A 23,816-nucleotide genomic window follows, 5' to 3' on the forward strand; every position below is an offset into this window, starting at 1 on the left:
TCTAAAGGAATTTTAGGGTTCAGTTAGATGATTGCTACCATTTTCCTAAAGATTACGGAAATATTTGCTGGAACAGAAAGTATACAAATTCTACTTGTTAGAATCTAAGTTTATTGTTTTTGTTTTTTGTTTTTTTAATGACAGAACTGCCTAAATAATTTATTTGGGGCAGATTACAGAGGGTTTTGAACACGAGGCTGAGTAGTTCAGATTATAGCAGTCCCCTTATCCATAGTTTTATTTTCCATGGTTTCAGTTACCTGAAGTGAACCTCATGGTCCAGAAACAGATGACCCTCCTCTGACATCTCATCAGATGGTCAATAGTAGCCTATGTCATGTCATAGTGCCTACATCATTCACCTCACTTCATCTAATCATATAGGTATTCTATCACTTCACATTATTGCAAGAAGGGTACATTCAATACAATTTTTATTACAGTATATTGTTATAATTGCATTATATTACTATTAGATATTGTTAATCTCTTAGTGTACCTAATTTATAAAATAAACCTTTTTAAAAATAAACTTTATTGTAGGTATGAATGTATAGGAAATAACATAGTGTATATAGGACTTGGTGCTATTCGTGGCATCCACTGGGGGTCTCGGACCGTATCTGTATGGGAAAGGGAGGACGACTGTATAACCTTTTTCAGGAATGACCATGGAAGTTGTTAGGCAGCTTCTCAAAAATAGCTTTGGCTACACAAAGGATCACTTCTTCTGAAATTGAGCATACATATTCTTAGGGGGGGAAATCAAATATAGCATGCCTGAATTTAAAAAAGACTGTCTCAATGAATTCAATGAATTCTCCTTGTGATATCAATATGAATTTCCAATTAGATTAGATTTAGATTGCAAGTCTGAAAATAAAATAAGTTTTCATATATTTATATTTATTTCCCCGTTAATATTACTCATGGGGACTACACTTCACTTTTATCATCTGTTCTTTGCTCCAGGTATGACTAATTATCAATTAAATCATAGAAAGTACTCTCCAAGATAAGAAAGTATTTAAAACATCACTGTAGACACCTTTTGATGTTAATACTGCATTATGGATGGATAAGCCTTCATATCCTTTAAAAATACATTTTTATCTTTGCTGTGATTCAAGGATAGCCTTCTCCAATAGCTTTTGACTCTCGGTTTGATTACATAGCAGGGTGATATAGAGGGACACATCTCCTATCTTACAATATATGAATTTCCAGACCTCTTTTCCCAATTTCTCCATTGCTTCAGTGTGCTTTAATGATTACAAAATATTAAAGCTGTTACAGAAAAATGGCTTGTCATTGCCGGTAAAATCCATTACAAGAAACACTTTTGTATATTTACTCTAGAACATAGTATTGAGTGTATTGATTTTGCTTAAATTTTCATTCTTGGGATGACCCAATCATACAGGATAAAAAAACATCAGCTTCCAATAAACTTACAGCACACTAAAGGTAATAAGAACAGAATGGTTTCAGAGAAGTAATTCCAAGAACAGGCTTTATTTAAATTGTTAGTTCTCTTTCCTTTCCTACTCTTTATGTATTTTAAAACTATCTATAATATAGTAGCAATAATTGTGGTAACATGAGCAGCTTGGTAGTAGGAGTTGTTTTAATAAAATCAAGGCCAAATTGTTTCGGTTCAAACTATTGTTATATTACTCTTTTTTTTTAATTTTTTAATTTTATTTATTTTTGAGAAAGAGCATGAGCAGGGGCGGGGCAGACAGAGAGAGAGAGAGAGAGAGAGAATCCCAAGCAGGCTCTGCACTGTCAGCACGGAGCATGAGGGACTTGAGTTCACTAACCGCAAGATCATGACCTGAGCTGAAACCAAGAGTCAGATGCTAATCCAACTGAGCCACCCAGGCGCCCCTCGGTGTATTAATCTAAAGTTACCTTTGGGACACTATCAATCTGAATAGTACTTTCCGACAAACTTCATTTCACAGAAGGCATTTTTGCTGAAAAATACATATTTATTATCATATGTGTGTGTGTATGCATGCACATCAAGAACATTTACCTTTGGTTCACTTTTAAGTTGTAATATAAGCAATATTTGTAGGAATCATTTATAGAGAAGTATAGTTTCACATATATTTCCCATTCATATATGTCCATAAATACATTTTGTATTGCGTCTTTCTTTAAAAACATTATGTTTTTAAAAAGTCCTGAACTGATCTGCTCTTTTGGAACCGTGTCCAACTAATTTAAGGTAAGTGAATCGAAACTTTGGATCTATCTCTGGAGTAGAGCCCTATGAATTTTATGAAAAGATTTCAGAGACTAGAATGTTATTGAAAATATGAAAACACAAAAATCTTTCTTAAAAAATTTATCTTTTGGGACTCCCAAATCCTGTTGGCAGGTGTTGATCACTAAATAATAAGCTAGAGAGGATTAGTTGCATCTGAATTAACTCTGTTTTCTGAGAATGTTAAAAATGACACCCAGCTCTGTGTACTTGTCTCTAGCAATTGAAAACAAAGCGCTAGAAATGAGATGAACAACGGGATTTGAACTGGTACACAGATATATATCCCAATAGAAATCAGATAGCAAGCCTGAGAGAAAAATGCTCATGAGACTATCTTCCTTGCTTCTTGCAAGGAGTTCAGCTTAACAGGCATGTTTTCATTGACCTTCCTTACAGGATTAGCACTTTGCTGGGAGGATGCCTTGAATTTTGGATGTATTCATCCATGTCATCAAAAATGGTGTCATTATGTGAGATGGGGTTAGCTAACAGAGGCAATAAAAGCATAAGAAAACATCCTCTTTAAAGATGAAGAATAGTAGCATATTTAAATAGTCTTGGGCCTGAAATTCGGAGTAGTGTTTAAGTTGTTATAATTTTAAATTTGTCCTTGTAAACCAAACGTCTTTCACTATTTCATGCCAGAGCTAGGTTTATCACCGTATATAAATCAGGTTCTTTTTGGAAGTTGCATTAACCCTTTCAAGACTCTAAAATTACAGGGACTTATTAATGAATTCACATGTGATGATAGCATCAGATAAAGTACAAGATATAGACGCAGCTAACTTAAACTAAAACAGAGAAACTGGCACGTTTTACACAACAATGAAGTAGAATCAAAAAAGGACAAAAGGAGAAACCCAGGAGTGAAGGAAAAAAAAAAAAACTATAGATGCTGAGGTGTGGATTTTCAGGATACTTGCTGTTTTCTTTAATTTAAAAGTATAAAGAGGTGATTATTTAAATCTAGACTTTAATTTCAATAAAGGTGTCACTGATCTAAAAAAAACCCTAAGGGGAAATATTCTGACCTCTGTGTTTACATATATATCCCAGGCAGATTTATTTATCTTATTTTAAATTATAATAAATAAATAATAATATGGAACTCTATAGGTTATCAATAATAAATAGAGAACTTTAGATTTTTATATAAGCATGGTATCTAACAGACAGATATGATGTTACTTCATTTTTTTTAAGTAAGCTCTAGGGCCAAAGTGAGGCTTGAAGTCATGACCCTGAGATCAAGAGTCACGTTCTCCACTGACTGAGCCAGCCAGGTGCCCCAGATCTCATGGAACTTTAAATCCTGTATAATTCACAGTGAAAGAGAGCCATTTTGCATAACATTGTTTAGGTCCTGGGATCATTCTGAAAGCTAACCTCACAACCTCATAAATTAATGAGGAGGTTTTTTGTTTGTTTGTTTGTTTCAATTTTTTATTTAAATTCTAGTTTGAATGATTTTGAAATAAGTAAATTATAAGGAATAGTCTCTTCTATTGTAGATTACCAATAGTATTAGATGCCTTTTTAATTTACTCTTCTTTTACATCAATGGCAGCTTTCAGGTGTAAATATTGAATGTGTTCTGCGTGCTCAAGGAATAGAGCATGAAAGAATGAAAGAATGGAACACAGTATCGGTACCTTGATCCTCAAGGTGTGTAAGGATCTCATTGAGGCAAATGGATTAAAAAATAATGAGTTATGAAGCAATGCTGGTATATATAATTCAGTGGAAAAATGTGGCATTATCTTCATCCTAAACAGGAATGCTTATCTTGGACATTTTCAGGAATTTCCTGTAGAAATTTATTCTTCATATCCGGAACCAACTTTGAAAAGTTTGTGAGATTCCTCATCTACCTTATTTGTGGCCATTCTCCTTACCTTGTAAAATTATTTATTACCTCTCTCCTAGACACCAAACAGATCTTCTTTCTTCCAAACCTTTCCTCTTCTGGCGTTCTCAAAGAATCCTTTAATCTTTCAGATGTGCTCATATGCAATCTTATGGTTGGGTAATAATAATAGCAAATTAGAGAAAGAGTGAAGACGGATAATCTAGATGTAAGACGAAGAAATATTTTTCTAATGCAGAATTATAAAATACAGGATTTATCCTATTAATATAAAATACCAGTTGAGTCAACATGCATTAAGACTTTCTCTAGTTTATAAGGAGTAGGATGAGATGTTAGCAGAATGGGGTCACAATGGGGTCTGAATGACTATGCCAGTGAATCATGTCATGTCCTATTGTGCTCTGCTGGAGATATCCTGGTGGGGACCAAAACTCTATATATCTGTTTCCAGAAATAATGCTGATTTGAATGCTGCTTGCCCTGTGGCTCATCTCAGTTTTGTATGTTAATAAGTGCTGTCTAATACCTTTTTGATCAAGCACATATTTTAAAAATCTTCTGAGACATAGGACATTCAAATACCTATAATTTGAGGTCTCATTGTCTGCTTCATTATTTATTATTATTATTATTCAGAGCCTTTCTATTCTCTTTTAAATCCTAGTCAATGTTCTGTACATTAATAATTTATTTTTTGGTATTGCCACATATGTACTTTGACTCCTAAAGTGGTCTTTTACTATCTTGTGAAATGCACAGTCCTGTGTGGTTACTGTTTCACTTTCTAACCCTTTCACCCGGATCATCCTCTTCCTGCTCTCTACTTTTTGTTGAAACTCATCATCCTTTGAATTTTAGATCATGCACTATGACTAGTACAAAGCCTTTCACAATATTGTAGTCAACACTTTTCTCTGTATTTCTGTTGCTTGACACTCATGTAACATAGTTCAAAATGTCATTGATCAGGAGTTATTTGCCCTACCTGATTTTAAACCTAGTTTCTAGTTTCCAGTCAGAGTGGAAATGCCTTAGTGAAGAGATAAATTCTTACAGACTGGAGAATTTTAGAAGTGGATACACATAGGTTTGTTTATGACAAACTTTTACTTGATACATTACTGTTCTACAACATTCTATTCAAGATGACTTTGCTTGAAAACCTCCAATGCCTAAGCACAAAGTTTGTGTTTGATTCGTTCTTACCTTGTGAATTCTTGAGTATAGCTTCTTCAAACTAACCACCGAACTGTACATATCTAATGCTGTCACTGAATTTGAGCTGTTATTACTCTCATGGTGCATTTGAGTTGTATTGTTTCTCTTTGAGTAGCTCTGTCAGAGTCCCTCACTCACACACACACACACACACACACACACAAAATGCAAACTTTGTTTCATTAGTATAGTATCAAGTTTCAGAGCCAGTTCTTATCAACATACCAGTTAAGAAAGAGATGGCCTGGGGCGTCTGAGTGGCTCAGTGGGTTAAGCGTGCAAACTTTTGGGGCTTCGGCTCAGGTCATGACCTCAGAGTTCGTGAGTTCATGCCCCATGTTGGGCTCTTTGCTGTCAGTGCAGAGGCTGCTTGGGATCCTCTGTCTCCCTCTCTCTCTGTCCCTCCCCCATTTGTGCTCTCTCTCTCTCTTAAAAATAAATAAACATTAAGAAAAGGAGCAAAGACAGGGCGCCTGGGTGGCGCAGTCGGTTAAGCATCCGACTTCAGCCAGGTCACGATCTCGCGGTCCGGGAGTTCGAGCCCCGCGTCAGGCTCTGGGCTGATGGCTCAGAGCCTGGAGCCTGTTTCCAATTCTGTGTCTCCCTCTCTCTCTCTGCCCCTCCCCCGTTCATGCTCTGTCTCTCTCTGTCCCAAAAATAAATAAACGTTGAAAAAAAAATAAAAAAGAAAAGGAGCAAAGAAAGAAAGAGATGGCCCCATTTATCTGTGCCTTCACTTTAAGCATCTGCTGCTGCCCCAGGTGATGATGGCTGCACTACAGATTGGGGAGGGGCGGGGGACAGCTAAAATATGAACGTTAATCTCAGGGCAGTGCACTATGGGACACAATTATATTTGTGCTATAGGTTCCCAATGCATGGTTTAGATTCTCACTTATAAGATATTCTTGCTACTTCCATATCAGATTTCCTTATATCCTTTGGCTCTCATTCTTTAAGTTTCCGTTTAATTTAAGTTTTCTTCATCTTAGAGCATTACTATATGTGGTCAATATATATGCCAGAAAATTCACTCTGGTAGATATATTGTTCTGTCCAAAGGGTCACAAACACTTAAAACCATCCCTGAAGGCATGCAGGTGCACTGAATAGTATGTGCAAATGCTCCCAGTGCCCCACATACCCAGCTGCAATTGGATTCGGTTGACTATGATATAGGCCAGTGGTTTCTGGTGTCTGAATGCAGCCGTGGCAGTACATTCGGAAGCATTGTGCAATGCAGGTGCACGCTGGAGGATTGCTGCTTCAAAGCTGCCATGGTTTGACTACTTGATAGTATTATAATAACTTCCACTTCAAAATGTGCTTTCCACCTATCAAAAGCAGCTAGAATGGCATTTCACAACTGAAGGAAAACCTGGAAGCCTGATTGGCAGTGGATCAACCTAAAAATATATGCGTTTCTCTCTCAGTGTTTTTATTACGTGAACTGTGTGTCCAAATTCTGCTTCCTGATGGCCAGTTGTTAGGACAAAATGCAAGTTTCTGGACTTGTAACCTGCAGTTTATTCATGGTGTCACTGCCAATGTGTAAACAGACATCCTCACGAAATGAGCATATCAGCGTACATAACACGATTCATGGTCCTGTTGACATGAACAAAACAAAAGAAGCTGCCTCTCTCTGTCTCAAAATCATACATAGATGTTAAAAAAAATAAAAACAAGACAAAACAAAAAAAAGAAGCAACAGCACATCCCACAGGTGTATTTGTGTGTTAGTTCCTTGATCAGTAAAACATTAGATCCCCGTGCACAAGAAACACAGCAAATACAATGCGGTAGATGAAAGATCACTCAGTGATCTTAGTGGTTGGTTCTCTGATGCCACATTTTCCCTAACTCCTTCCTTGTCTTCCCTGCACAAGAATGTACCAACCTTATTAAAAAATTGTGCTAAAATTAAGCCTGGCAGTCATGTGAACACTGGCAGAAAAAAAAAGTGTGTGATAAAATTGTAATATATTCTTTTTCTTTCTTACCTGACACAGAAAAAAAAAGTTTTGAGACAAGTTTCCAACACTGTCTCTAGCAATAATATCGAGAGTGAAATTTTACCCCTCTCGTAGTCAGATAGACTGAAATCAGAAGGTTTATTTTTAATTAATCGGCTAGTTAATGGGACATAGAAATCATAAATGGAAATAATTTGAATGGATATAGATAAGGTGCCATTTATACAGAATGATTCACCCCATCATGATAACAAGTGTAAGGGGTTTATAGGATGGTAAAGGAAAGTAAGTGAATAATCATCAACCGCCAAAAAAAGAAAGAATTGTTTATGTTAGCAAAGTGTCAGTTCACAGGATCTTGTGAATTATGTCAACTCACTGAAAGGAAAATTTAATCACAGATTTGTTGGACTGTATTCTGATGAGCTTTCTATTTTAGCATTGATACTTTTTATCTGATACGTTAGAATATATTTGGATTAAATTGGAATTTGTTGCACTCATAAGGAAGTGTGTGTGCATGTGCGAAATTGAGTGTGTGTGCTGAAGAACAGAAAAAGACAGCGAAAACAAGCTGTTCTCATAACAGCAAAACCTTTCAGTAGGAAACTGATACACAGAAACTGCCAGTCAAAGGTCTTGGTTTGTCATTGTTTCCTGGTAGATAATCTGTGATGGCTTCCTAGATTCCGTAGAGTTAATCTCCCAAACACCAGTGCCAGCCATAAATAGAGATGGGTCCCTGCTCTCTGCTTTTCCAGACAGCTAATTAGGTGTTATGAAAGCTTACGTTGGTGAAAGAAGGTAAATTAGAAATAAAAAAGAAAAACGAGAACAAATAAAAAATGGACTTCCATTTATAGAGTTGTCTACTTGGAAACAACTCTAATTTTAAGATGCTGCTAGAAACCACCACTCTAAGGGAAGAAAGCTATTCCTATTTAAAGCTGTTTACAAAGCAGAAATAAAGCCCTTTTATTGACAGTCAAAAAGCAGAGAAAACTCTCTCACATGCCCTTCCCCCATGGCCACAGCATTTTAGAACTTCCTCATCGACTCCCTGACTTGTGGAGTTTGGTTTTCGGATTTCTGTGACACCTTTATTTCTTCATTACAAAAAATTAAATCTAAAAAAAAAAATTAAATCTGAAGCATATCTGAAATTCTTATGCTAGAAATTATATGCATGTTTTCATACAAGTATTTGGGCTCTGGAGGCAGCAGTCACATGGAAACTGAGGGGAGGAAATCCTTTTATGTTTTCTAATATTTCCCTAAGTAGTTACAAATCAGTTGCCAAGCACCTCTCTTTGGGTAGTGTGATATAGTGCTTTGAAGACAGGGAAGGTAAGCTTGATTCTGGTTTCTGATAAATTCCGGCCTGAGAGTGAGAGAGACTAGAATAAAGGGGTAGATGTACTCCGGAGTAGGAAATTTTATGGGGGCTGGCTTCTTGACACGTTCCCTTAGTAATGAACACCACCAAGTCATGATACGCAAGGATTGGTTTCCCCTGACTCTTCCCAAAATAATCATGTTTAGCGAATGCGCCCTTAATCTTTATTAGTTCCTACTGGTTTAAATAGTGCTTTGGCTTCAAATTATAATCTTATACATAGTAATGTTTGGTACCTTTTACCTATCCTTGAGATGGCTCTGCACCCCTATTGATAAAGTGACATCACAATGTTTAAATCACGTTGTAAACATGAAGTTATGGAAAGCTTTATGGAAGGCAGCTAAAACCCAATAATTTAAGGGCAGGTAGTTTGATGTTTTACCTAAATATTTTTTTTTTCCTTGCAGGATGTAACTTCCACAATGACAGCTCCTTTGAAGGTGTATTTTCGCACCAAACGGTTGCTTGCCTACTATCGCTAAGATTAAGTTATTAAACTGCTTAGTCTAGGTTAAAAAGAAAGCTTTCAGACATGTCAGCCAATATGAATATGCAGATTTCAGACATCTTTATGTCTAAATCAATTTGAATTATATAAAGTTCTAAAATCAGAGGTAGTCAAGTTGTTGATCCAATCACGGATTTTGCACCAATAGTTGTAGGCCAAGGGAAAGATTAAAATGTTATTGGAGATTGATTTATACCTACCTATGTACATTATACATGTAATGCTTTATATAAAAATGTGTACATATATATGTGTGTTTTATATGTATGTATGTTATCTCCTAAATTATGAATATGGAACATTTCTGTGCATTTCATTTTTTCATCTGTATTTCTCTTATGGCAATAACTGCTAGTAAATTTTCAGAAATACATTGGCTATACATTTCCGTTTTAAAATTTTGTTTAGGGGCGCCTGGGTGGCGCAGTCGGTTAAGCGTCCGACTTCGGCCAGGTCACGATCTCGCGGTCCGCGAGTTCGAGCCCCGCGTCGGGCTCTGGGCTGACGGCTCGGAGCCTGGAGCCTGTTTCCGATTCTGTGTCTCCCTCTCTCTCTGCCCCTCCCCCGTTCATGCTCTGTCTCTGTCTGTCCCAAAAATAAATAAAAACGTTGAAGAAAAAAAAAAATTAAAAAAAAAAATTTTGTTTGGACTATATCCTGGAGAAAGGTCAAATTTAACACACACACACACACACACAAAGATCTCTACGTGTGTGTGTGTGTGTGTGTGTGTGTGGCTTGTTGTGCAGCTGCATTGCAAGTACTATAATCATTTGTGTGACTTTATATCTTTTGCAAAAATATATAAATTAAGATGGAAAATTAAAATAATTAAGATGACTATGTTTAGATTCCTCTTTTTGAGAGCTTGTGTAATACTCAGATGTGTCTATAAGAGCGTAGAAAATAATTCTTAATACTAAACAAGTGCTTAAATTTATCAGGTTGTCACATGATCCTTCAAGGAATCATACATTTTAAAAATGTGACACTGTAAACCTTCCCTGCAGGCAGAATTGCCCAGAGTTCCAGCTGTTGGACTTCAGAATAGTTTTCTGTTTGTAATATAAGCATGCTTATCTGTCAGTTTCTCATCTGCACACCATTTGGATTATGATATCTTTCTTGGCCAACGGTGCATTTGTGAAAGGGTAATCATGTTATATTGAGGAAATCATTAAATGAGGGTAAATAATTTCTTTGTAATCTCACATGAGTCCAAAAGAAAAAAAGTGAATCTTGGACTAGGATCAATTACTTTTACTTCTACCCAGGGTCTCTGAGTTTGGTTTCTGATACAAATATCTAATCTATGCAAATAGTGGCTGTCTATATAATTTGCTTCTTTTTCAGTTCTGTTGTATATAATTTGACATATCTATTCTGGGTTCCATTTTCCCTATGGTACAGGCAGAAGTTTCATTATTTACCTTTGTAGCTCTAGGTCTTGAGAAAATGCCCCACACTATTATTTTATAATAAGAATACTTAGTGTACTGAGGGGATCTTAAAAATACATAGGAGAAGGTATACATGACCGGAATCCTCCCGTACAGCTCCTCTTCCCTCCCATCTCTCTCCCTCCACTTAGCTTTCTTTCCTTCTTCTCTCCTTTTTTCTTCTTTGTTTTTCATTTTGTCTACTTTCTATGTCTATGTGGTCATTCGTTATATACTACCTGTGTCTCTTTCTTTGTACCTACCTATTCATCTATTTATTTATGTTCCTTCAGAAATAATTTCACTTTCTCATAAATTCTTTCTTATTTGACCCTTGGCAATTATAGTTCACTTTTTGCTCATGGTTTCTGCTGCTTGTACAAAAGTGTCCATTAGATTTTCTTCACTGTCTGGGAACCGCTGTGATCAAAATTACAGTCTAATCAGAAGGTGAACAGCTTATAATGTATCATGATCAATACTTAGAATTTGCTCCTTAGGTTGGGACATGAAGGAGTGAAGTAAAAAGCTGCAGATTTTTCAGCTGTGAAGTGCAAACAATCATTTCATGTTGATGGTTTCAAATTCAAGGTCGATTTATACTTTCATACATCTGCATTATTCTCTTTTACTCCCTTTTTAAATTCATATTGAATTTATTCAGTGCTAGGCCATCCAAATTGCTGATATTGAAGGCCAGTCAATATTGGAATATAAAACTATGTTAGCATATTTCGAAGAGAGTGCATTGGTTGTAAATGAATTTTTTAGAAGTCATGGCTCTAAAAGCTACAAAAATATTATCTAATGAAATAGACAGTATTCTACTATATTTGTGGAGGACAAAATTGGTTGAATGAAGTCATACGTATTTTCTTTCTAACACAGACAGACACAGATGTAGAGGTGATTTTTATGATTCCCATGCAGAATAGGTAGAGAAAACAGATACCTGATATGAAAATTTTCTAATATCCATTTGTTTTCAAATTTCTGTTTGACTTTAAATCCATACAGGAAGGCTTCCTAGAAAATGTATAATGCTAGATTTTTCTGCTGCTGTTTGTGTCCGTCTAACAATCTTCCAAGAAACAGATAGTATTTGAGTCTATAGGTATGAGTACTTGAGTTCACTATTCTTGCCTGCATTACATAATAAAATTAATATATTTCATTCATTCATATGGAAATATATTTTTGAAAACACGACAAAATTAAAATACAGGCAAGCTACCTGAATACATTTTTAACATTTCACCAATATGAATGACACATGTTATGAAAAACCACAATATTTTCATTCTCTCAAGACACTATTCTAACTTCTTTCGAGAAAAAAAATAATCTCATAAGAAATTATTTTATCCTAAAACCTTTTGAGATAAATCAAGTTGTAGTTTATGTTTTCTTTTTTAGATAAGGAATTATTTATATGTTTTAAATATGAACCCAGATTTTACATATGACTTTGAACAGTAACTGTATAAATGTATCAGGGCTATTAAATATGGTGCTTTCTATTTTAAGTATCTTCCATGTGGCCTTTTTTCCCTTGCACAGGACACTATGAATTTGTAGAGATCCTCTCACATCAATTAAATGGCTGCCCCAAGGGTTGCTAAATGTGTGGGGAATTCTAGTCCCATCACACAGAGGTGAAGTGTAAATATCCTCTCCTGGAAAAAAAAAAAAAAGGTCCTTGATTTAAAAAGAACCATTAAATATAAGGGGAAACAATCATTTGTAGATGAAAGTGACAACTGGGAAGAGGTAGTTCAGTTATAGTTCAAAATATTGGGGCAGTGGAATTATGCAGCTATCGTCATTATGAAGGAATTTTCTTTCATATTTTCTGTTCAGCATCTTTGAAAGAGAGATCATTAAAGACTGCTTTATTTAGATTCTCTGTATGCCTATTGGCAAAAGAGAGAAGCAAACATTTTCACAGAAGACATTATTGTGGAAAACAGGAAATCATGAGTTGTCATTCATCTGAACTCTGTTGACTAAACCCATTTTCACCTACTTACACCAAAAAAAAAAAAAAAAAAAAAAAAGCTGAAGTGAAGAAAACTGATTGCATGATCCATACCCATATCTAATAAAATAGGAATGTGCACTTTTTGACAAGTTTATTCATAACATATTCTGATAGAAAATTCCATTTGCTCCTCTCAGTAGGAAAGGTAGGCTTTTAAAGGAAACCTTTTATTTCATGACTGTCACCAAAATAACAATTACAAGCAAAATAGGGATAAAACATGAAAAAAAAAAGCAGCTTAGGGCTTGTTATGGAAGTATGTGATCTAGTTTTTGCCCCATTATTTGATTTGAAAAATTAATCCTGGTAATCCTTTTTGAAGTTCACTGTTTCCAGGATGGGTTATACAGAACAAAGACTAACTGATATCTCCAGGAGGTTAGTTTACAGTGATGTTCTATTCCACTGAGAATGATTCTCCAATGGCCACTTTTTACTTCTTCCCAGGCTATGGGAATTCATTAATATCTAGAGAATAGACTTAAATAAAACCATTGTCTCAACCAGCAGGTTTATGCAACCATCCTGAAATGTTTTAATTATTGTTTTCTTTTCCTTTTTAATTAAGAGACCAGAGGTCAAACAAGCCCACTGAGAGCTGATCGCAGCCTCAGTAGAAATTTAAAAGCAACCCTAATGATTGGATTTGCTGTTTTCTCTTTTGTTTTGCAGAACCAGAAGAGTGCGTTAATTGCACAGATGAATGCCGAGTGCTTGGTCATTCTGACAGGTGTTGGATGCCACAGTTCCCTGCAGCCAATCAGGCTGAAAATGCAGATTACCGCACAAATCTCTTTGTACCCACAGTTGAAGCTAATGTTGAGACTGAGACTTACGAAACTGTGAATCCCACCGGGAAAAAGACTTTTTGTACATTTGGAAAAGACAAGCGAGAGCACACTATTCTCATTGCCAATGTTAAACCTTATTTAAAAGCCAAACGTGCCCTGAGCCCTCTCCTCCAAGAGGTCCCCTCAGCATCAAGCAGCCCAACGAAGGCATGCATCGAGCCTTGCACCTCAACAAAAGGCTCTCTGGATGGTTGCGAAGCGAAACCAGGAGGCCTGGCCGAAGCAAGCAGCCAGTACTTGCCCACTGACAGTCAGTATCTGTCACCCAGTAAGCAACCGAGAGACCCTCCATTCATGGCTCCCGATCAGATGGCAAGGGTCTTTGCAGATGTGCATTCTAGAGCCAGCCGGGATTCCAGCGAGATGGGTGCTGTTCTTGAACAGCTTGACCACCCCAACAGGGATCTGGGCAGAGAATCGGTGGATGCAGAGGAAGTCGTGAGAGAGATTGATAAGCTTTTGCAGGACTGCCGGGGAAATGACCCTGTGGCTGTGAGAAAGTGAGGGAAAAAAGAAAAAAAAAGCATTGGCATTTTCTTGTGTCTTCTGTTAATTTAAAAATGATCCCTCCTGGTGACAACCCATTTCACAGGGACGAAGAAAGACCAATGCTGCTTTAAGGCTTTTAGTGAACATCTGAAGTGCCCACAAGTATGTTCTTTTCACTGCTGTTTCTTTTTCAGAGATAACAATGGTTTTGTTTTGACCAAACTTATATTAGGACGGAATTAATGATGCCGAAAGAGAAAAGAAAATGAGAGAAGAAAAAGGAAAGAAGACAAAGGAGGATGAGGAGGCGAGTTACCTTTTGACAATCTGTTAGGAAGGTATGCAGCGTGAGAGTTGAAGTATTTCTGATCACTCTGAGACTGTCCTCCGTGATTTATGCTGACTTAACTGTTTACCTATAAACCCCATACAAAGCAGGGTCATAATTTGTGATCTGTGGTGGATTTCTAGCCGTCATCACAGGCTTCTACTTAAAGTCCCGAAAAGACCTTGCAGTAGTCCAAGCTACCCCAAACATTAACACATATTTGTGGTAAACATTTCTGTACAAAGTTACCTGCCACACATATAAACACAAAGGACATTCCATATCTTCAGTCAAAAAAAATTTAAAAAAAAAAAAAAACTTGGTCATTTGTAAGACACTTCATGTCGTATAAAAGTTAAATGTAAAAAGATATAGTCCATTTTGTCCTGCACACACATAGACTAATTCACGTCATTAAAGGAGAAGAAATTTTTTAAAAGCTTAAAATGCCTCTTCAGCATTTTAGTGTCCAACAAACATATAAATAATGATGGATATGTTTTAAATTTGACCTGAAGAATAGTTAATATTGAATGATAATATTCGGAGGAAATGAACACGATCAATATATTTCATTCGTTTCTGGACACTAAAATAGCTCAGGAAAGTGAAAATGTCTTAGACATCACAAATCACATGACCATTTAAATGTGCAAATGTAAGAAGATTCAATGTGTTTACATCAAATGACATATTTTTATTGATTTATTGCAGATTCAGTGCATATGAGCCAAATTGTTGAGTGTATAAGAGCTATATTGTGTATTTTATTAAATTAATATATAGTTGTGTTGCAAAAATATTTGGGCTTATATTGTAAATGGCAAGTGTTGCCTCGGTAGCTGTCGAACTCTATGAGTTTTGTTTTTTCCTGCTTCCTTTTCCCCATGGAATGTGGGAAGCAGTGCCTCAGAGCAAAGTCTCTTGTTTAATGTATAGTCTACCAAGTACTACAGTACATAATCTGTTCAAAATGTGTTTGAGTGAGCTGATGGAGCTAACTGAAAGGTCAAAAACTACATCCGTCAGTCATGGTTACGTGCAAGTCCTTGTAGAAGCTTTTATTAAAGTCCCGCTAAGTCACAAGAATTACATGTGTACCAATACCTGAAACTTGTTCACGTTTTTCCAATAACATACAGCTTCTGCCTATGTAGATATCATAACGTTGATTGGTTCTCAAAAGTATCTTACGTGGTTCAAGATGTGTGTTCCCACTATACTTCAAAACCATGAAAAATGCTTTAATGCATGTGTGGTACCAGCAAAGGTTACTTGCATTGTGTAGTGTTTTTCAAGAGGTCTGGGTCTTAGCAAAATGGTTTTTTCCTTTTTCTCAGTACTTTTCTGCCTCCTTTTATTGGCGTCCTTCGAGAACAATACACCTTCTATTCCTTCCTTTGGTTACACCTTTTCTTGTGACATTTAGCAAGTTTCAAACTTACTTCCATATGAGGCTAGGAAACCTCAAATTTCAGGAATTGGGAAAAACAAAATTAGCACTTGCAGAAGTAGCAGCAGATGGGAAAATGCCTTGATTGACATTTTCCTTCAGCGTCGAAAATTTTTGGCATTTTACAGCTTCATGACAAACAGTTTCCAGCCCATACCTTACAAAATGTGGTGCTGAGTTAAATAAAGGCTGTTTGTGCACTGGAGCAGAAAAATGCATTATTTGCAAACTGGTGGAGAATTCTGTGCCTTCTTTTCTGGCCACCAAGCCAGTGTAGAAACAGCATAAATGTCATAAAACCATTATATTAAAAACAAAAACAAAAGCAAAAACAATGAACTGAATTAAGTTTTGTAATTTTAAACCTCAAAAAATTCAACTGAAAATATTTCCATCAAATGCCGTCAAGATTTTAGACTGTACCTCGTTTGCAAAGCCGCTGTGAAAGGGAAGAGCGGACAACTCCCATCAGCCTTATTCTCTCGAGAACTGGATTTGGTTCCTAGTAACAGCCTTTCCAAAGCTCTACTCTTGGTTTTTATTATTCATAAATGTTTAAATTAGCAAAGAAGGGATCTTGTACATGTGAAACCTAATCGACTCTCTATATTTTGGACAATTTATGTATCTGAAATGTGTTGTCTCTGTTATATGATGTTATTTTTTGCCAGGAGACTACAGGTTGATTTAGCTTGATAGCTGAAATTTGATGGAAAACTAATTTCCATTTAGTCTTACCAAGTGTCGCTTCTCTCTTACTAGACAGATAGCCGCGTAGTTCAATCTAAGGCAGTATGTAAATGAGATCAACCAAGAGAGTAGGGTTTATTTTTAAAACATTCTTAACGCTGAGTAACCAGTTGTTCAATTTATTATATGTCTGAAGACATTAAAACACTATAAGATTTTAAGAATTGGTTGTGCCAATGTGTGAGGGATTTACCTTTAGGCTCTCTGTCACCAGTGATTTACTAGTGTTAGCTGTTTAACACATTATCTGTATTTAGTAGTGATTATTTATTTACAAGTTGGTGGTAATTTCAGCAGTCAGGACTCTAAGCTCTTATAGTTGAGTTGAGGGAATCTCACCTTTATTCATTTGGCTGGCGGCTGCCTTTATCACAGACCTCTGGTGCTCGGCTTCCAAGGAAGTCAATGAGATGCCAAAATCACCCCGCTATAGAGCCACTTGCTTTAAGGGGTGATGCATGATCCAACAGTGATGTTTCAAGGGGTTTCAGCATAATTCAGAATGTGGAAAAATTGTCTTAATTCACATCCTCCAAATACCAACCCCTCAAAAAAATCCCACACATACAAAAAGAATAATTTGATAATACTTTGTCTTTTAGGTCCTTAAATAACTGAAGTGAAGCACAGACTAAGAATTTATAGAAATTTTTGTAAGAAAGTCAAAAAGTTCTAAAAATTGTTTACCGATGAACTAAAAAAAATCAGTAACGAAACAACCTTTTCATTAAATGTTAATGATAAAAGATCTTTTCATCAAAGTTCAAAGTAGTGAGAATCAGTGTTAGTTATACCTATACCAAAGTAAACATTAAAGAGACATATCATGCAATTTTAAAGAATGCTTTCATATTACTTCTTAACCTTACATACTTATCCTTATTGCAGTCAATATACAAAGATTGGCTCACTACTCCATGAATTAATTGAATTCCTAGTTGGGAAATTGACTCTGTTTCATTTTCCTGAGATTTTGTAAAACATGACTTCCCTTTAAAGGATTTAGGCAGTGCTCAATTTAAAAAATGACACCAGAAAAAAAGTCATGTAGTAATAGAGCAGTATGCTTTATTAGAACTAGGTTAAAAGCTGTTTGTTGCCTAATGGAGTAGAAGTTGCTGAGGTCAACAAGTAGACTGAGGTCTGGCATAATATATGCCCACTCATTATTGTCTAATTATATTCTTTTGACAACAGACAGCATTTATCACAGCATTAATTCAAATGAGAGTTTTGGCTATCAAGATGTGTTGATTTGAAACATAATTGAATGAGACCTGATTAAAGTCTGACTTTCCTGGCCCCAGTGTTTTGCAGGTTGGCTATTCCCATTCATCAGCCCCATCACTCCATAAGGTTCTTAGCTGCACCAAGCGATTGGTGAACAAGGACAACAACAACAAAAGCAGCATACATTGTATGGATTTATCTCAACGCTATTGTTTAATGGCTGTGTTTAATGTGACCTATCTGGAAAATGAGGACTCCGAATAAAAAGCTATTACTAATAGCGATGTTGCCTTCCCTTGAATTCATTAACACAGAGGTGATGTGTTATACACTGTGTACCACAGGGACACTGATCGTGATTATTTTGGAAAGCAACTGTGGTATCACAACTGTTTTTGCCAGTTATTTGCCGGTAAAATAAGATTTTTGAACAATCTCTTTGACAGTAATCTCACTGGGTTCTCAACAGGAATGGGTTAACCGTCTTTCAGATAACTTTGCTACTTTGGCTAGTCAGATGGTTACCACAGAGTCATAGCCTAGATGCTTGTGGCTTCTAATTTTTACAGTTGGTTTGAAATTAATTTGGGGCAAGAACCGAAAGGATTTCGGAAAAAGTCCCTTTTAAAAACCATCTCATAATCTCACATGATGGGTGAAAACACATACTTATAAATAGCATTTTAAAGCCAATATATACTTACCATGGCATTGTAAAATAAGAAGCCTCTCTTTCTACTCATTCAACAAACATCGACTGAGTTCCTACAGTGTGTCTGCGCTGGGCTACTATGCCCCAGAAGCAGACAGTAAACGAAGGAGTGGCCCCTGGGTCACAGTCTTGTGAGTTAAAACAGATGGGTAAGTTCTAATGCACCTTGCTCTTTATAACTTGGATGTAGTTGTTTGCATTTCTCCCTAGTTTCTCCACATATCCCTTATTTCTACCGTCTCATTCTCCGTGAATGACATCTCCTAAATTAAAAAGAAAAACACAATAATCTGCCCAATTGGATTTTTCTTTTAATTTTCTTCTGACAGCATAATACATATCAAGAAGGGTGCACAGCTTGTCCACATCTCAGATCTGTATGGTTTTAGGCTTATTGGGATAGACTAAATGGCTTACCTATTCTTTCCTTTGCTCATTTATTTGTTGAATTCTCTGTTTCTTTCATTGAGCACCACTGAAGTGTTATACAAGGACCCTAAGTTACAAAGAACGAAGCCAATTACAATATGTTGCCTTCAGGGTACTTGTACTTTGTGCCTAAGTGGCATAGACTACCATAGGAATTGACCTTATGTTGCCTTGACATTACCTTTTCATAATGACAATCATTTCTCTTTTAACAAATAACAGAATCCCTACGCCTACCATGCCGTTCGTTGCTTTCAAGTGTGAGCGGAGAGCAACCTGTCAATTGACTCACCAATCTAACCAGGGTTGAGGGACCAGAGTCATTCAGATGAAGAATCCCGTCTGGCTATATGCCGCAATTAGAAGAGAGTCAGGAATGGGGCACATATTATAGGCTTCTTCCATGCCGCTAAAGTGTCAAGTCCTCAAACTGTTATGCTTTTTAAAGTAAATGTGCCCACAAAATACAATTATTTGACAATTGTTGAGAACAATGCTTTGTAGGATATAAAGAGAATGAATTCTTAAAGGTCACTATAGCATCAATATAGCACACAGAAATTGATCAGCGAGTTAATGGACCATCCTCAAACTCTTTATTACATGCTTTGGGAGATGCTTGCACATGGTTCACCAATTCTTTTCTGTTAATTTTAGACACGAATAGTACTGAATATCCCATTGGACATTAGGGATTATATTCTCAGTATTCTCAAAAGAGGGTGCAGCTTCTTTTACTGTTTCAGAGAGAATAATCAAATACTTCAGAGAGTTATCAAAAAGTAACTTTAGGGGCGCCTGGGTGGCTCAGACAGTTAAGCATCCTACTCTTGGTTTTGGCTCTGGTCATGATCTCGCAGTTTGTGGGTTCAAGCCCCACATTGGGCTCTGTGCTGAGTGCAGAGGCTGCTTGGGATTCTCTCTCACTCTCTCTTTGCCCCTTCTGCTCCCTCTCTCTCTCTCAAAATAAATAAATAACATTTGAAAAAAAACTTCATTTATTAAAACTACTTTAAGTGGTAATAAGTATCTTACAAGGACTAATTAAAAAAGGGAAGATTTCAGTGACGTTTTACAAATTTCGTATCATAGAAGTTGACTTCTCACTCATTCGGTCAAGATATGTATTCCCCTTTTTGTCTTACAAGTAAAAGATTTCACTTTGAGAGGAATGTTTCCCTCAAACTTTCCTTCCTCAAACATTCGCTCCCTTTTTTTTCTTATACATATTACATTACCTATAGCATTTTTATCAACTAAATTGTGATTATGACTTATATTTTAAAATCCACTTCCTGAAGTTATGTTACTCAGTCAAATTATTCCATAATATTTTCAAAGATTGCTAAAAACAAACAAAACCAAGTTTGGAACTCTCATTGTTTACCTTATACAGATTATCATTATATTTTGTTTAAAATATTGGTATTCAGCACTACTTATGTGAAAATCACACTCGCTTTCCTAAGGGTTTACAGGATCGGGCAAGGCAAATAAAAGAATAATTACACAAGCCTAAATTAATACTGAAAAATTCTGTTTCCAATTCACAGAGCACTTTCACAAATCTATAGGACATTAAGGAACTAAGGATTCTGTAACTCAGAATGGTAAAAGGACTTATCCAATGGCAATTCGCTCAGAGGCTTAAACCCACACTGAAACCAAAAGTACAATTCTGCTGTTCCAGATTTTGTGCATGCTGCAATCCTGCCCTATCTAACATCTTTCCTCTTTAGTATCTTAAGGTTATTGTCTGAAAAGATTAAATTATGCCGGCAATATGCCTTCTCCTTTAAATTGGCAGTCATATAATTTAGATAGTGTCTATGTTAATAGTTCATAATAGTATTAAATAATTTGAAAAGTAGGGAATAGGGATTATAGTCTCCAAAAAAACCAAAAAGATATCATAGAAATCATGCCTCTCTTAATATTGCTCTCAAGTTTTTGTTACTGTCTGTAAAAAGGTTTCATAACATTGGTGGTATGTTCTCCAAAATATTCTGGAGAAATATGCAATATTAATTTTTCTCGAACTTGGTAGTCTCACCTAGAAACAATCATAGAGGCTTTACTGCATTCCTTTGTATCATGAAGTTTTGTATATGTTAAGCCAATAAGATTACTTATTGGTTTCTTATAAATAATTCCATAAACTAGTAATCTTGATGTGACATTTTTAATACAACACCCACGAATATGGATTAATATGCATATATGAAGGTATCAGAGTCAACTAACTTCAAAAGCCAGTATCACAAAACAAAGGTGAGAAGGAATTTAAGCGGTAACAATATGGCAAAGCGATGGACACATATTTTTTTTTATTTATGACTTGCCGCATCCACATTCGATAGAATATTGTATCATTGGTTTCTTCAATGACCAGATGAAAAAGTGAGATGGCAATTCCTAAAGGAGTCATTTTCAGGCTGGTTAATCGAAAGTGAAGTTGTTCTGATTCTGCCTGGATTATCTTATCAAAATGTTTCATATCTCTCTTTACAATTTACAGAAAACCAACTTTATTCTCAAGAGGTCCAGAAATAAATTCTTATTTTATTTATTTTATTTTTTAATGTTTATTATTTGAGAGAGAGAAAGAGAGAGAGAAAGCAGGGGAAGGGGAGAGAAAGAGAGGGACAGAAGATCCAAAACAGACTGTTGAGAGCAGAGAGCCCAATGTGGGGCTCAAACTCAGGAGCCATGAGATCATGACCTGAGCTGAAGTCAGATGCTCAACCGACTGAGCCACCCACATGCCTAGAGAAATAAATTTTAACTTCCCTTTACCTCTAATCAGCTATTTTACGTTTTGAAAATCTAAATTCAAATACATGGGATGTAATATTCATTGGTTTTATTGATCTGCTGAATATCTCGGTATTACCTCTTTAGCATTATTAAAACACATTTCATACTATTCTTTCTTGCATTGCAGTTGAGAGACTACATCTTTAAGGTAATAGTTTGCTTTGAGATAACATTGTTAAGCTTTCATCCTCTCCTTTTTAAAATTAGATTTTTGTCTATATTTGTAGTATCAAACATTCAATATTAATCTGCTGTCTTACATGTGATTGTTCGCTTATTTTCATCATAATTTCGTAATTTTCTCTCAATCTATTATTTAGTCTTTTTCATCTGTTTTCCATTAAATGTATATATATACATCTCCATGGCTATGGACCAATTATGGAGGTAGTGATGTCTCCCCCAATAACTACTTCAAGTAGAATGTGTCCAAGCTGCTTTTATTAACCTATAAGAAAACTGATAATATTTTTTAGGTGTAACCTACATGGAATGTTAAAATTGACAAAATGCAAAATGCATACTAAAATATAACAGAAGTATGAACAGGATGCAGAATCTTACTTAAAATCTTTATGCAAGACTGCCAAGCTATTTCATTGAAAGGTTGAAAAAGAGATAGAAAGTGAATAATCTTATGCTATTATTATTAATTCCTATACGTTATGAAATCCTCATTTTAACATCTCATGTGAAATGTTTGGCTTTGACTGAAGATAAGAAAAGACCGTTACCTCTGAGATTATATGCCTATGATTTCTCAATCTACATTTATTCCCCACTTACCTCTGATATTTAACTATTATACATATTTCATCATTTCTTTCATTTTGGATAAGTACTAGAATTTACTTTCTGTTCAATGTCCAAGAGGAGGAAAGGAAATAAATGAATTGGTCAAATGTGGCTTCTCTGGTGATTTTCTGCCTTAGAATGTGACATCCCAATTCAATTCAACACTGATTTGCGGAGCACGTATTGTGTTTTCGAATACAATCAAGCATACAGATATTAACAAAGGATAGTCTCTGTCTCTATGGAATTTAAGATATACTAAGAAATGAAGATATTTACACAAATACAGATTTTAGTTGGTAAACGAGTGAGGTCAGGGGAAGGAATCGGAGAAGCTTCTTGGAGAGAACAGCATTTGAATTGAGCATTTAAGGGGCACCTGGGTGGCTCAGTTGGTTGCACATCCGACTTCAGCTCAGGTCATGATCTCGTGAGTTCAAGCCCCGTGATGGGCTCTCTGCTGACAGCTCAAAGCCTGGGGCTTGCTTCAGATTCTGTAACTCTGTCTCTCTCTGCTCCTCTCTCTCTCTCTCTCTCTCTCTCTCTCTCTCTCAAAAATAAATAAACATTAAAAAAATTTAAAAAAATGCAAACTCTGAATTGAGCATTTAAGGTGGGAACGGCTTTTGGCAGTGGAGGTGTACAGGAAAATCCATTCGTTGCAGTGTGTGCAAAAACACACATAAATAAAGTCTGGATTTTCTGATTAGAAAGTTAGAAGTGTTGGGAAGGTGGGTTAGGTCGCACTGAGAATTGTAGTGAATGCTGAGTTTAGGAGATGCCACGTGAATGCCTAGTCCAAGGAAGAAGAGGCTCGAAGCCACCTGAATTAGGTTCACCAGCTGGGAGAGTTCTGTGAAAGGCCTGCCAAGTAGAAAGCGAATTTAGGAAAATAACACTGGGACAGCTTGCTGCTGCCTGGTGATCCATTCTTTATAAGATGCTGCCTAATAGCACCTTGTTCTTGGGGCACATCCAACTATTTAGCGGCAATGCCAACTTTGCTGAATCTTGCAATTCTCAGCTTCAAGCCCTCAGCAGAGTATTTATGTGTATATTTCCAACTTCCCAGAAATAATTCTTCCTTTGAAATCTGTAATCATGTTTGAAGGTTTGGGAGGCAAAAAGAGTCAGAAGAGAAAGACGAAGATTAAGAGCATGGGTGATATCATCCCCCGGAAAAGTGTTTTTTTCACATGTCCAAATTCTCCAGGCATCTCCTGGTTATCT

The 23,816-nt window shown here is 36.2% G+C and overlaps 1 protein-coding gene across 2 annotated transcripts in view; it reads left to right on the forward strand.

Annotated features, from left to right (window-relative positions):
* Positions 1–18,113, forward strand: part of PCDH17 (protocadherin 17) — a 97,529-nt gene extending 79,416 nt beyond the window's left edge. The window contains exons 4-5 of one of the 2 annotated variants that reach the window (XR_003968065.1): positions 13,405–14,410; positions 17,911–18,113. Coding sequence is in view for 1 of the 2 variants with exons in the window: in XM_030311840.1 (XP_030167700.1) it covers positions 13,405–14,087 (683 nt within the window). In the remaining variant the exon portion in view is untranslated. Of the gene's footprint in view, positions 1–13,404; positions 14,703–17,910 lie in introns of those variants that run through there. The other variant, XM_030311840.1, reaches the window with a different exon arrangement.
* Positions 18,114–23,816: the final 5,703 nt, after the last annotated feature.

The sequence above is a fragment of the Lynx canadensis genome, chromosome A1 (genome assembly GCF_007474595.2).
Source record: "Lynx canadensis isolate LIC74 chromosome A1, mLynCan4.pri.v2, whole genome shotgun sequence".
Taxonomy (NCBI): Eukaryota; Metazoa; Chordata; class Mammalia; order Carnivora; family Felidae; genus Lynx; species Lynx canadensis.